We start from the raw sequence: 12,703 nt of genomic DNA on the forward strand, positions 1-12,703 counted from the left end.
TAGGCCAGTTTGTGTGTCATCAGTAGTTAGTAAGATCTTGGAGAAAGTAGTGAAGGACCGTATACATCATTGGGCAGATGAGGGTAATGTTATCTGTGAGAGTCAACATGGATTTGTGAAGGGGCGCTCTTGTTTTAGCAATATGCTAGCCTTTTGTGATAAAGTTACAAGAGCATTAGTTCAGGGAAAGGCATATGCTGCCATTTTCTTAGACTTATCAAAGGCATTTGACAGTGCCACATGATAAGCTGATATTCAAGTTGCAGCACATGGGTCTGGATGTCAGATTGGTCAACTGGATTCAGGATTGGCTATCCAATAGTATCAGAGAGTTGTGTATGGTGGGGAAATTTCAAGGATGCAGAAGTTTACAAGTGGGGTCCCACAGGGCTCAGTACTATATTGTTTAACCTTTATATCAATGTATTGCAAGGGGATATTCAGTTGTTTGTGGATGATGTAAAGCTGGGAAGGATTATTAGTAATAGTGCAGATGCGGCAGCCCTGCAAGAGGATTTGAATAAGTTAGACAGATGGGCAAATGAATGGGGGTTGTCGGTTTAATACAGCAAAATGTAAGGTCTTGAGGTTTGGGAAACATCGATGGGACATTGCATACTCTATGGGAGGAGTTATACTGGAGGAAGTAGGGGAGACAAGAGATCTGGGGTTGATGATTGATAGAAACCTGAAATTTAGAGGACATATTGCAAAGGTAACACAGAGGATTGCTGCAATAATTAGAATAACGCTGACCTGCAGAGATAAAACAGTTATCATTCCATTGTATAAGACCCTGATCAGACCACACTTAGACTACTGTTCTCAGATTTGGTCCTCAGGATTTGAAGGGGATAAATTAACTGTGGAAAGGGTACAAAGGCAGATAACAAAAGATGGTTTCAGGACTGTACAATGATAGTTATGAGGATCAGCTGAGGGAATGTGGACTGCAGAGTTTGGTGGATAAAACAAGGAGAGGTGATATGATTGAGACTTTTAAAGTGTTGAGAGGTGGTCACAGGGTTGACACTGGGGATTCTTTCGCTTGGTTGAACAGCTGGAAGGAGTGAATACAAGAGGCCATCCCTGGAAGTTACGAAAAGAATCTGTCAGCAAGAGGGTAAGGAGTGGTTTCTTTGCATGGAGGGTAGTTAAACCATGGAATGCATTGCCTGATGGAGTGGTGCGAGCAAGAATGATCAATGAGTTTAAGGAGTGGTATGATAGACTGTGTTTCTTGGGAGGGGGACCTCCTCTCGATGAGTCTTGATAGACTGTGTTTCTTAGGAAGGACTTCCCACGATGAGTCTTTTGACTCCATGGAGGCCTGAATAATAATAATAATAATAATAGCATGTACACAACATCAGTCTCGACTAGCTGCATTCTGCTGTTGTACACACACTGTGCACAGGATGCAGTTGGTTGCATACTGGGAAGGACATAACACTGAACAGTACAGCCTATGATGTCTGCATAATGGAAGTGAATAAAAATGTATTATTCATGCTTGTGTCACTTTTCTCCTTTCTTACACACACAGAAAAATTACTACATCTACATTCAGTATCATACAGTGTCCCTGGTGGTGAATTTTGGAACCACTTTTTTTTTTCCCTCTCTCAGATATAGCTTCTGCAGGCTGTACAATGTATTCCTGTTTCACAGAAGCATTTGGATTACTGTGTGGCACTCCACAAGGTGCCAAACAGGGGATACTTTAATTTTGAGTACCCTGTACATTTGATAAAATATTTCCCCACAAATCTACAGCAGAATTTCATTCTTAATTGGCTATAGACAGCTGAATATTTTTGTATAACTAAGAACAGCAACTGATAATCTTGAATGAGCAATGATTAAAGGAAGTTGTGCAGAACCTTTTTCACTCGACTATGTACATAAGAAATATTTTCATTCACCAAAACATATGCAAACAGTTTTCATCTAAAATTAAATTTACTTGTCTATTTTGGATGCTGAAAGATGATTTTGTAGTAAGTTTTTCTAAGTATGTACTACATGGAAATCATATCTCTATAAGCAATATATGCTATGTTGAAATAAGTACTGAGATCTTCTCCTTATTATTGAGAATAGAACATCCTGATATACATATTTCTGCTTTCACACATGGTCTATACCAATATAAAAGCCAAATAAACACACTCTTTAGTCAACTGTACACACAGTGGTACAAAGAGAAGAACTTAAGGACTTTAAAAGAGGATGTTATGTTACATGATGTTAGCAGCTTATCCAACTGCAACACTGATAAAAGACTGCATCACCTAAGTTCCACTAGTGGAAATGTGAGGAGTACCACCTCATCCAAGAAACACATACAGAGACAACAGAAATTTTGGAAGACTGATTGGGACAATGATCAAGCAAGTTCAAAGAGTCCATAGGTGAAGTAGCTTGGCGGTGCAAATTTTTCTCTTTTGAATCTGGATGTTCAGTTGGAACGCTTGAAGGAAGAATGCCAGAAAAGCAAGATGATGTGCAATGCTCTGGATAATGTGTGTCCTATATTATGGCAGTTTATGGAACAGGCATCAGCATCATTGTAGGTGCTGTTGAAACAGGATTTGAAAAAAGTGATGGAGGATAAGGAACTTGGCTTCCCTTAACCCAATAATGCACCTCTTGGATGAACTAGTCTAGTTCAACCAAGTTCCCTATCCCCATCATTTTTCTCAAATCCCTGTTTCAATAATATGACACTGATGTCTCATAAAATGAATGAACACCATGCTGCAATAAGTGCTGGAACAGAACTGTATTTCAGTTGTGTCAATGATAGTTCGGATCACAAACAGGTGGAGGGCATTCTGACCCAAACAACAGTATGGAACCATAATCAGTTCAGATATACTGGGACAGAACTGTATTTCAGTATAGGAAGTATGAAGAATCTTCATAGATAAGTTATTATTGAGCATCCATAGAATCAAAGAGATTTATGACAGGAGGTAATATTATTATGGGCAACTCCAAGGAATCCTTAGACTCATCGAGAGAGGCTGTAAACATCATGTCAAGAACAACTATTCAGCATTCACACGGTATCTATCATACTTTGCTTTGAACTCATTTACAGTCATAGCACAACAAACTCTGGCAGCTTATTCCACTCATTCATCACTCTCCAATTAAAAAACCTACATCTAACACTCTTGCTCAGTTTCCATGGATGGATCCTAGTTCTCCCACCACCAGACCTGTTCTGAAAAATTTCCTCTGAATTAATCTTGTAAAAACCTTTCAGTAATTTGAATGTCTCAATCATATCACCCCTTTTCTGCCCATCAAACAATTTCTGTAACCCACAGATCTTCAACCTGTTCTTGTAAGGTTCATTCCATAGACCAGCTATCATCTTGGACACTCGCCTCTGGATCCTCTCTACCTTCTCCACATCAAGAAGAAACCCTGCCGCCCAGATCTGGACACAGTAGTCAAGATGGGGTCTTATCAAGGCTCGTTAAAGAGGAACAATAACTTGCTTGTCTCTACTCGTCAAAGTATTCTTCAGTAACCAAGTGATCTGATTTAGCCACTTTTGCTATGTGCCCCCTAAACTTTAACTCCCTATCCACAAACACTCCCAAATCTCTGGCTTCGTCAATCTCCTGGAATACAGTTCCACCAATGTGGTATACTGCTGCTAATCTTTTCACCCCAAAATGCATAACCTTACACTTTACTACATTAAATTGACATCCATTCTTCTTAGCCCAGTCTTCCAATCTATCCAAATCATCCTGCAAAATTTTGACATCATCTGCATTCACTATTGCTCTACCCAACTTTGCATCATCAGCAAATAAATGAACAGTTCCTCTCAGATCCTTTCCTATATCATTAATGAACAAATTAAATAGCAGTGGTCCAAGAACAGAACCCTGTGGCACACCACTAGTCACAGGCCTTTTTTTGGCCTCTACTCCTGAATAAACTACTCTCTGATATCTCTCCATCAATCACCCTCCTATCCATCCCCATGTGCTGAACTTTACTGATTAGAATTCCATGTGGTATCCTGTCAAAAGCCTTAGCAAAGTCCAGCAGTATCACTGTAAACCCATTACCCTTATTATAAAACGTGAGAAAGTTACTGAGGCATGATCTGCCCTTCACAAAACCATGCTGATCCCCATACAGTATCCCATTTTCCTCAATCCATTCCTGTATTTTGCTCTTGATTACTTTCTCCAAAACATTGACAACGACTCCTGATATGCTGATCGGTCGGTAATTTGCAACAGCAGTCTTGGAACCTCCTTTATGCAATGGAACTATTTTCCCCTCTTTCCATCCCCTTGGGACTAACCCAAAGCTGAGACTTAAATTAAACAATATGGTCAAGGGCACTGACAATTCCTTTGCCGCTTCACATAAGATTCAAGCTGGTATACCATCCAATCCAACAGATGTATTACATTAAGGTTCTGTAATATACTATTCAACTCCATTTAATTCATCTCAATTCCTGTATAAGCCACTGGCTCCCTCATTTCTACAATATCACAGCCTGGATTATCGATATACTCTTGCAAAGTGTTCGCTTAGTAATTCTACTATTTCAACTGATTCTGTTACCTACTAACATCGGCATTCCTTAAAATCATTCTGCTGTATACATTTTTTCTTTAACTTGCAGTATATCAAAAGAACTGTTTGGGATTCTCATTAGCTTGAGTTGCTAATTTCCTTTCATAATCTGCTTTTGCTTTTCTTACCACGCTAGTTCCCCTTCTAGCCTGTGCTTTGTACTGTTTGTGTGCCTTAAATTCCCTCCACAATTGCTTCTTTTTTTGCAGTTCAAGCTTAATGGTGTTATTCATCCATTTAACTCCCACTTGATTTATTCTCTGGACTCTAGGTATGCAGTCAGCCATTACCTCCTTCAAACGCTCCTTATTCAGATGCAATTACTAGGTTGAGCACTCACGAACCCCTAGTATATTCCATTACATGCTGTCTCAGGTTATCCCTTAGTTATTAAGTTATCCCTTAGTATAACTTAGATAACTTACTAAGTTATCCCTTAGTAACTGCATAAAATCCATTTCTTTCCTCCCATGTCTCTTCTCCTCCTTCCAATCAGTGTTTACCATAGTTGCAATCCCACATAATAATTACCTGTCCTCCACTCATTGAGTCTATTTGCCTATATACTATCTCCATCATCTATTCCATTGCCTGGTCTATAGCAGCACCCAACTGTATATTTTGTTCTGCTGGCCTCAATCTCACACCAGATAGCATCAAATGTGCTATTTTCACTATCCTGCAGTTGAACGTCTATTCTATTGCAGTTCATCAGCTATCATCAATAACACTCCTCTCTTCATTCTTTTTTCTCTGTCTTTCCTGAACACATTCTATCCCACTAACTATATCGTCTTCTGTTAGCCATGTCTCACTAATGCCAAAGAAGAGCCAACCAAAGCCAAAAATTCCTCCTCCTTGTTCCTAATACTCCTGGCATTAGTATACATAAGGTGCAAAGCCCCCTAGTCCCACCTGTATCTTGACACCTTATACTATCTCATTCTGGTTTGTTGTCCTTCATATTAACTCAAGGCATATTATACACATTCTTACACTCAACTGCCTCACTGATGTCTGCATATCCACTAAACAACCCCCTTCCCCCCCAAAAAAGTTCGTTTCCCTGATTCTGCACATCGACTTTCGCTTCATTCAGCAACACTTTTTCCAGTCTCTGCACACCAAATCCATTCAAATCCAAACCATCCTTCTTGTATAAGTCCTTTCACCCATCAAACTCACTCCACACTACTCCTCCTGCATAACCTGTGCATAGTCATTCAGAATCAAGCGCTCTCAGGCAATGTATTCCATGCAGCTACCACTCTCCATGCAAAAACTCTACTTCTAAAACCACCCTGCAACTTCCAGGGGACCTTGATCTGGTCCTTTCTACCTCTGGTATTCTACCTCTGAAATATCTGATGCTGATTTGCAAAATACCTCTCAATAACTTAATGACAAAATCACATCAACCCTTTTCTTCCCATCTACAAAACTCTGAAGATTATATAAGCTAAAAATCAAGCCTTGATATCACCCTCCCCCAGCCTTTCAGTTTTGTGATCATATCAAAGCCCAGTGCAAATGGTACTGCTGATAACTATCTTCTCACCACTGAAATAATCCTATGTTTATTTTAAGTTCTTTATAGTTTATCTGCTGAACTTCACTATCCATTTTTTCATAGATCCCGTGCCTTCTCCAGTATAGCTTCCATCTCCAAATCCCAAAGCATAAAATGTTACTCATCTGCATTAAATCGACATATCCTTATTCATTTTCCTGCCATTCTCTCTATTTAAATCCTCCTGATTGGCCATTAAACAAAAATATTTCCCTGAAGTACATTCACAATATTATCACATCCCCACCATAAATAGTTGGAAGACTCATCACAAAAAGGTTCACTCAACCAATAACAACATTTATCATAATGTACCTTAAAATCTTTATCACTTCCAACATTCATAATGCATTCTGGTAATGTGTCCCACTCACCCACAATTCTCCATGTAAAAATCTATTCCTACCCTTCTTCATCACATGTTTACTTGCAAGTGGCCTCTTGTTCTTATCCTCTCACATTCTATTTTTATAATCCCATTGTATTAATCTGATAAAATCCCCTCACTAACTTAAATGTCATTATCAATCGCCTCTTTTCTACCTATTAACCGAACTATGCAATTTACATTCTTTAACCAACATTCAAGAGTTCTGATATTGCCTTGATCATTCATCTGTAGATCCTTTCCAATATTTCCACATCACAATGAAAGCTTGGTGACCAAATCTGAGCACAACACACCAAGTGTAGCCTGACCAATGCTTTACGTAGAGATACAACCGCTTTCTTATCTCTACTTGTCAATGCACTTCATATCATATGCAACGTGCCATCTAAATTTCAGTCCACTGACAACTGTCACTCCCACATCTCAAATCTCATCCACTTCCTGCAGCACTGGTCCACCAATATACACAGCCTTATATCTTGCACTTATTGGTATTAAAACTACAACCCTACTTAAGTCTATTCAAAATCTTCCTGAAGAGAATATCAGCAATGCTCCTTATAACTGCAAGTGCAATTTTTCAATATATGACAACTAGGGGCCATCTGTCAAAGTTGTGTAAGAGTGCGATTAGTAGGGATATGTATACCAGATTTTTTGCATGGAGAGTGGTGAGTGAGTGGAATGAAATGGATTGCCAGAATTTGTTGAGTTCTCTGATGGTGAATGGATTCAAGGAGAGGTATGATAGGATTTGTGTATTGTAGGATGATTGATTTGGGTCTTCTCCCACAATGAGTCTCCAGACTCCATGGAGATGCTATAAATAATAATTGTTTCCAACTTTGCATCATCAGCAAACAACTGAAGATCCCCACAAAATTTTCCATGAATTATCATTAACAAGTAAATTAAATAGAAGTCCAAGAGCAGATCCCTGGGGCATGTTACCAGCTACTTTCCTTTTTTGAGGCAGTTCTCTAACTTGTTGGTACCATCCAGAGAGCCAATCTCCACATCTTCTGTAGCTTGCTGACCATCATAAAGAATTCTATTCATTTCAGACAAATTATGGAGACTACAACCGTGTTAGAATTAATTTAATTTCCCAATGTTTCAACATTCATATTAAGGTCATCATCTGGAGTATATACATATATACATATATATATATATATATATACACAGAGACAAGTTATATTACATTTCAAGAAGTATGCCAAAGAGACAATGATTTGATCAACCATTATTCTAAATAACATTCAGAGTCATCCCCAAATAACATTTGTCACTGATGAATTTAGTGAACGGTCTTTCAAAGAGTTGGCATTTGATCAATTGTTTGATGATTTTTCATGGATCCCTCCCCTTTTTTTTTTTTATAAGACACATGGTTTATAGCATATCATACAGCAATTTATAGCAAAATTTAGAGTACATCAGTACCATGTGTGGCAAAAAGTATTCTGTTGACGTGTTACTTAAACTACTGTAACCTTTGGAAAAGGCATACGAAAAATGAAAGAGGAGGAATAAAACTTTATTAGGTAAGCTTGAAGCTAGACAGTAAAATAGATGTTGACTAGTAACTGCTCAAGTTTTGGAAGAAAGTGGAGGAATGGAGTTGTCGTCTATTGTCATACAATAGACCACAACCCAGAGAAATGTGATTTTACTGTGGATCACAAAAAATATTTTTTTAAAAAAAATATAAAAAAAAAAGAATCAAACAAAAATCCAACCAAAAAAATAAATTAAAAAAAAACACTGAAATCCAACCAAACAATCTACCAATATTACTTCTTACCAAAAAAGAAAAGGTTTCTGCATCCACTTCAACATCTGTGACCTAAACAGCAATTTAAATGATGTGCACCACCTACAATCATCTAAACCAGAATTACTATCAGAACTCTAAACTGGCAACTTCAATAACCACTGTCTGCCTCAACTACCCAAACTATACATTACACAGTTCTTTCTGCCACAATTCATCAAAACTGACATACCATGTCAGAGACTGCAAAACCTCAAATCTCCACTTTTGATCTGCTTTGGCTCAGAATTGCTCTACTAGATCAACCTGTCCTTTTTTGTGTGCTGTCTCTCTATCAGTCTCCAAACTCCATTAACCACTCTGACCTCTTCAACTATCTCTCTCGAAAGCTCAACTTTCTGTAGTCGAAATAACCCAATTGCGAGGCCATCCTTCTTGGGGACTTCAACGTCCACAACTCATATTGGCTTCACTTTTCCAGTTTTGCTGAGGTGTTTGCCATCAGCAATGACCTATCACAGATATCAATCTTCTTACCAAAATACCTGACAACTTCCTCCAGTTTGCCAACACACTTAACCTCTTCCTAACAAGCTCCCCTTCCAAGTAACATAAAAACAGGTCCACATTCAGCCCATCCCAAAGAAAGTTGATAAAAAGTCAACCAATGAACTACTGTCCAATTGCTTTTGCTTCTGTTCTCTCTCTAAAATTATGGTGAAAGTTATCAACAACCACCTCTTGAACCACTCAGACCAACTAATCAGTGCAAAACATTGATCCTCAAAATCCCCACATTATTGGTGCAAACAGTTGGGTGTATATGAAATAACAAGAAAATATCATGTTCCATATTTTGGTACCAAACCACAGATCTAGGCATTTTAGATTCAGAAAAGGAGAATATATCAAGTGTCAAATAGAAGAGATAAAACAGGTGTCCTCACATGCCAACAAAAAGTTGCATGAAAGTGGACTGGAATGCTTTTTTACTAAAAGAAAAGATGAATGTGTTTAAAGATAGCTGTTTTAGCCCTTTTTTCATTTGAATTAAGCATAAAATGCTTAATTCAAATGACAATCATGTGCAGAAGTATTTCATCTTCTACTTTACAGAACATAAGCAACTGATTTCACATTATAGCACATAAACAAGATCTTCCTTCCACAGAGTCATATAAACACTTTATAAGCAACAGTGAATCAGATTTGCTTTCCTTGTTGTCAGTAGTATGATGACATTCAGTATAGTTCACCCACAGTTTGTAGATCTCTGCTTGGCATCTTACCAAAAATAGTCGATTCATGCTGAAGGGGAGAAAGAAATAAAGGGCATACGAACTGGTCGCCAATATGCGAAATCATGTGCTTTATAGGTAAAATTTTCCAACTGTTATACAAGCAACATAGTTAACTACAATGATCATAAAGAGAAATTAATTTTACAATGTGTAATAATAAACAATTCATCCCACAATACGGACTGATTACCCTATTATCGGAATGGATTCTTCTCCTGTTGACATACGCAGAAGTGTCAAGGGTCTCGAATCTGTGGGCGTACTATATCAATGAATAAATTCAGGTGTAAGGCAATTTTTATAGCTCAATGAGAGTACCACCCTGCTTAATTTACAACCTTCCATTAATGGGGGGGTTACATTAAAAATAAAAAGTCACAGCAAAGTTACTGAATCTTTTTCCATATGTTTGTTGGATCCAATTTGACTATTTAAATTTGTGTATTTATTCATTGTATTACTTACTTTAATTAATAGCTTTCAGTTTCTTATCCGATTCCCTTGTAAGAGAATCGGATTTGGCTGTTTACTTTATGTGGTGGAAAGCCAAAGTAATATTGACAATAGTACTTACTAGATATGGAGATGCTACTTTATCTGTATCTTGCAGGGAATAGAAGAACACTGTCACAGACAAAATGATATGACGCGGACAAAATGATCCACTGGCACCAATCTCTGCTGTGAAACCTTGAACTGTACTAACTGGCTCAAGTCTACCATTTAGAACTGATTCCTAAGAATAAGAAGTACAGTTTAATATTGATCAACTTCTGTATCTTAAACAGCAGTACTTTAAAATTCAAACAAATCCCAATTTCAAAAAAATTATTAACAACAGAAAGTGCTAAAAGCAGCAGAGAGCCTACATCCCTCTTAAGAGAATTGGACTACATTATATGTTAGCAAACAGAATCACTTGCAGAACTAGGATTTCTCACTGACATTTATTTCAGTATCAAGCACTATTTAAATATTTTAGGACAATCATTTCATATACAGAATGCTCCTGATCACCTAATACCTTATTTATTATTTTTTTTAGTTTGAATCTGGATCATGGGAATACAAGTAATCAAATTTTGCACTGTGTATTTGTGACCTGCATGTTTTATTTACACAAACACACACACAATTTTTGTAAAGATCTAATCAGTGGTTCTTGAAGATTCTAATTTAGAAATTGATATAGTCACTAAAGTAGATTAAACTTGCCAAGAAATTATATTCTTGTTTTATTCTTTATCCAAGTGTAAGCAAATAAAGTTTGCACATGACATGGCAGCCTGGTTGACCAAGTTGTTAGCATATTCACTCTCCAGCCAAAAGGATGCGGGTTCAAATCCTGCCGTGGGCATGGATGTTTGTGATTGTCTGTGAAAATACTAATGGTGGTGGAGACAGAACTGTAGAGTAGGTACCCTCCCTCGATGAGGCTTTGGACTCCTTGGAGGCATCACGTAATAATAATACATTTACAACTAGGCTACTTGTATACAGTATACAAGTAGTATATAGAAGCTAATAACTGTATACAATGTCCACTTGTATACAGTTATTAGCTTCTGTATATAAGTGGACAGGAATCAAACCCAGGTCTCATATGGAGGTAGAGTTTTTCATCCCTCAGAACAGGCAAACTGGCCCCATGAACACACACAGATCTAGTCATAAAATAATCAAAACTTAATCCCTCATTAGGAGGGCTCAACCCATCCTATGGGATGCGGAGGAAGGGGGAAGAAAACCCTTTAATAAATAAATATTCCATAATACAAAGCACACACCCTTCCAGCTGTGTATAATGTGATTCATTATGGGAAAGGCCACTACCCAGACTGGTTTTGACCTTTACTGAGAATTTGGGGAAGCAAAAATCCACACATCATAGAGCATGTTCACAGCACCCCAAAGGCTAATGTTTTTTTGCACCATATGCAAGAAGAAGTGTATGGACCCTTTTTTTTTTCCTTTTTTTTTTGAGTCTACCATAGTGGTGTGTATCTGGACATGCTACTGTTATGCTACAAGGGTATTCAATACCATAATTAGATTATGATGACCACAACAGACACATTTCCAGCAAAACAGAGCACCTCCTCATTACCTGATGGAACGTAAGGTCATACTTTGACAGCAGTTTTCCAGGCAGATGGATTCGTAGAGGGGTTACAGATGGTTACAAATTGTTTAGAGATGGGATGTTTGCAGAATTACTGGAGGCAGTAATGAGCAATAAAAATTGTTCATCTATCGTTATTTACTTTCTATTGTCATTCAAAATTGTATACCCCTTTTTGAAACACCCTATGTATGTATTGACTCGCTTGTTCAATTTCATCATTATTGATTTTTATTATTTCTAGCTATAAAGCTATTGTCCATGCAGTTAGCTGAGTGGTTATGCACTTCGCAACCATATGCGTGGGAAAGGCGTGTCCTGCATTTGATTCCTGTCGCTGATGTGAGGAGCTTAGGATCTTAATCAGACACAACCAAGTTAGCCAGTCTTGGGCATGGACTGCAGGGTTTTTCTCCCGCAAGCAGGCAAACTGGCCTCGTGAACACACACTTCTACAGACATAGGATACCTTCAGGAATAAAGAGTAACCAACCTATTTCATCGGATTCAGTTCCAAATGCCTACATGTTAAAAAGTGTAGGTCTGCACGTGAGCGTAAATCAGGACATAGCTATTGAACATAACTTGAGTCTCTTTTAAGTTATCTTTAAGCCAACTGTTTTGCTAGCAATTTGGACTTCATAGATATGAGTTCGTAATTCACATGCAGCTGAATTAAAGAAAATTATGTCATCTGCAAAACACAAATATCTTAAGTATCTTCCATTTTTTATCTTCAGACCTTTTTCTTCCCAATCAAGAAGTTTGAATGTTTCTTCTAAGCATGCTGTGAATAGTTTTGGAGATATTGTGTCACCTTGTCTTATGCCTATCTGTGTTTCCCACAGTAGAGATGTTACCAATGAAATGAACTGCTTCTGTTGCACTAGTGTACACTGACTTGATGGTCCTGACATATGGC

General features: G+C 37.8%; 1 protein-coding gene across 10 annotated transcripts in view; it reads right to left on the reverse strand.

Annotated features, from left to right (window-relative positions):
• Window positions 1-12,703, reverse strand: part of atos (atos homolog atossa) — a 322,345-nt gene that overhangs the window by 35,361 nt on the left and 274,281 nt on the right. For all 10 annotated transcript variants that reach the window (XM_090400982.1, XM_090400981.1, XM_090400987.1 and 7 more), the window contains one exon: window positions 10,234-10,395. In XM_090400982.1, coding sequence (XP_090257108.1) covers window positions 10,234-10,395 — 162 coding nt within the window. The remainder of the gene's footprint in view (window positions 1-10,233; window positions 10,396-12,703) is intronic.

Source organism: Typopeltis vanoorti, chromosome 11, assembly GCF_054136105.1.
Source record: "Typopeltis vanoorti isolate ZY-2024b chromosome 11, IOZ_Tvanoo_1.0, whole genome shotgun sequence".
Classification (NCBI taxonomy): Eukaryota; Metazoa; Arthropoda; class Arachnida; order Uropygi; family Thelyphonidae; genus Typopeltis; species Typopeltis vanoorti.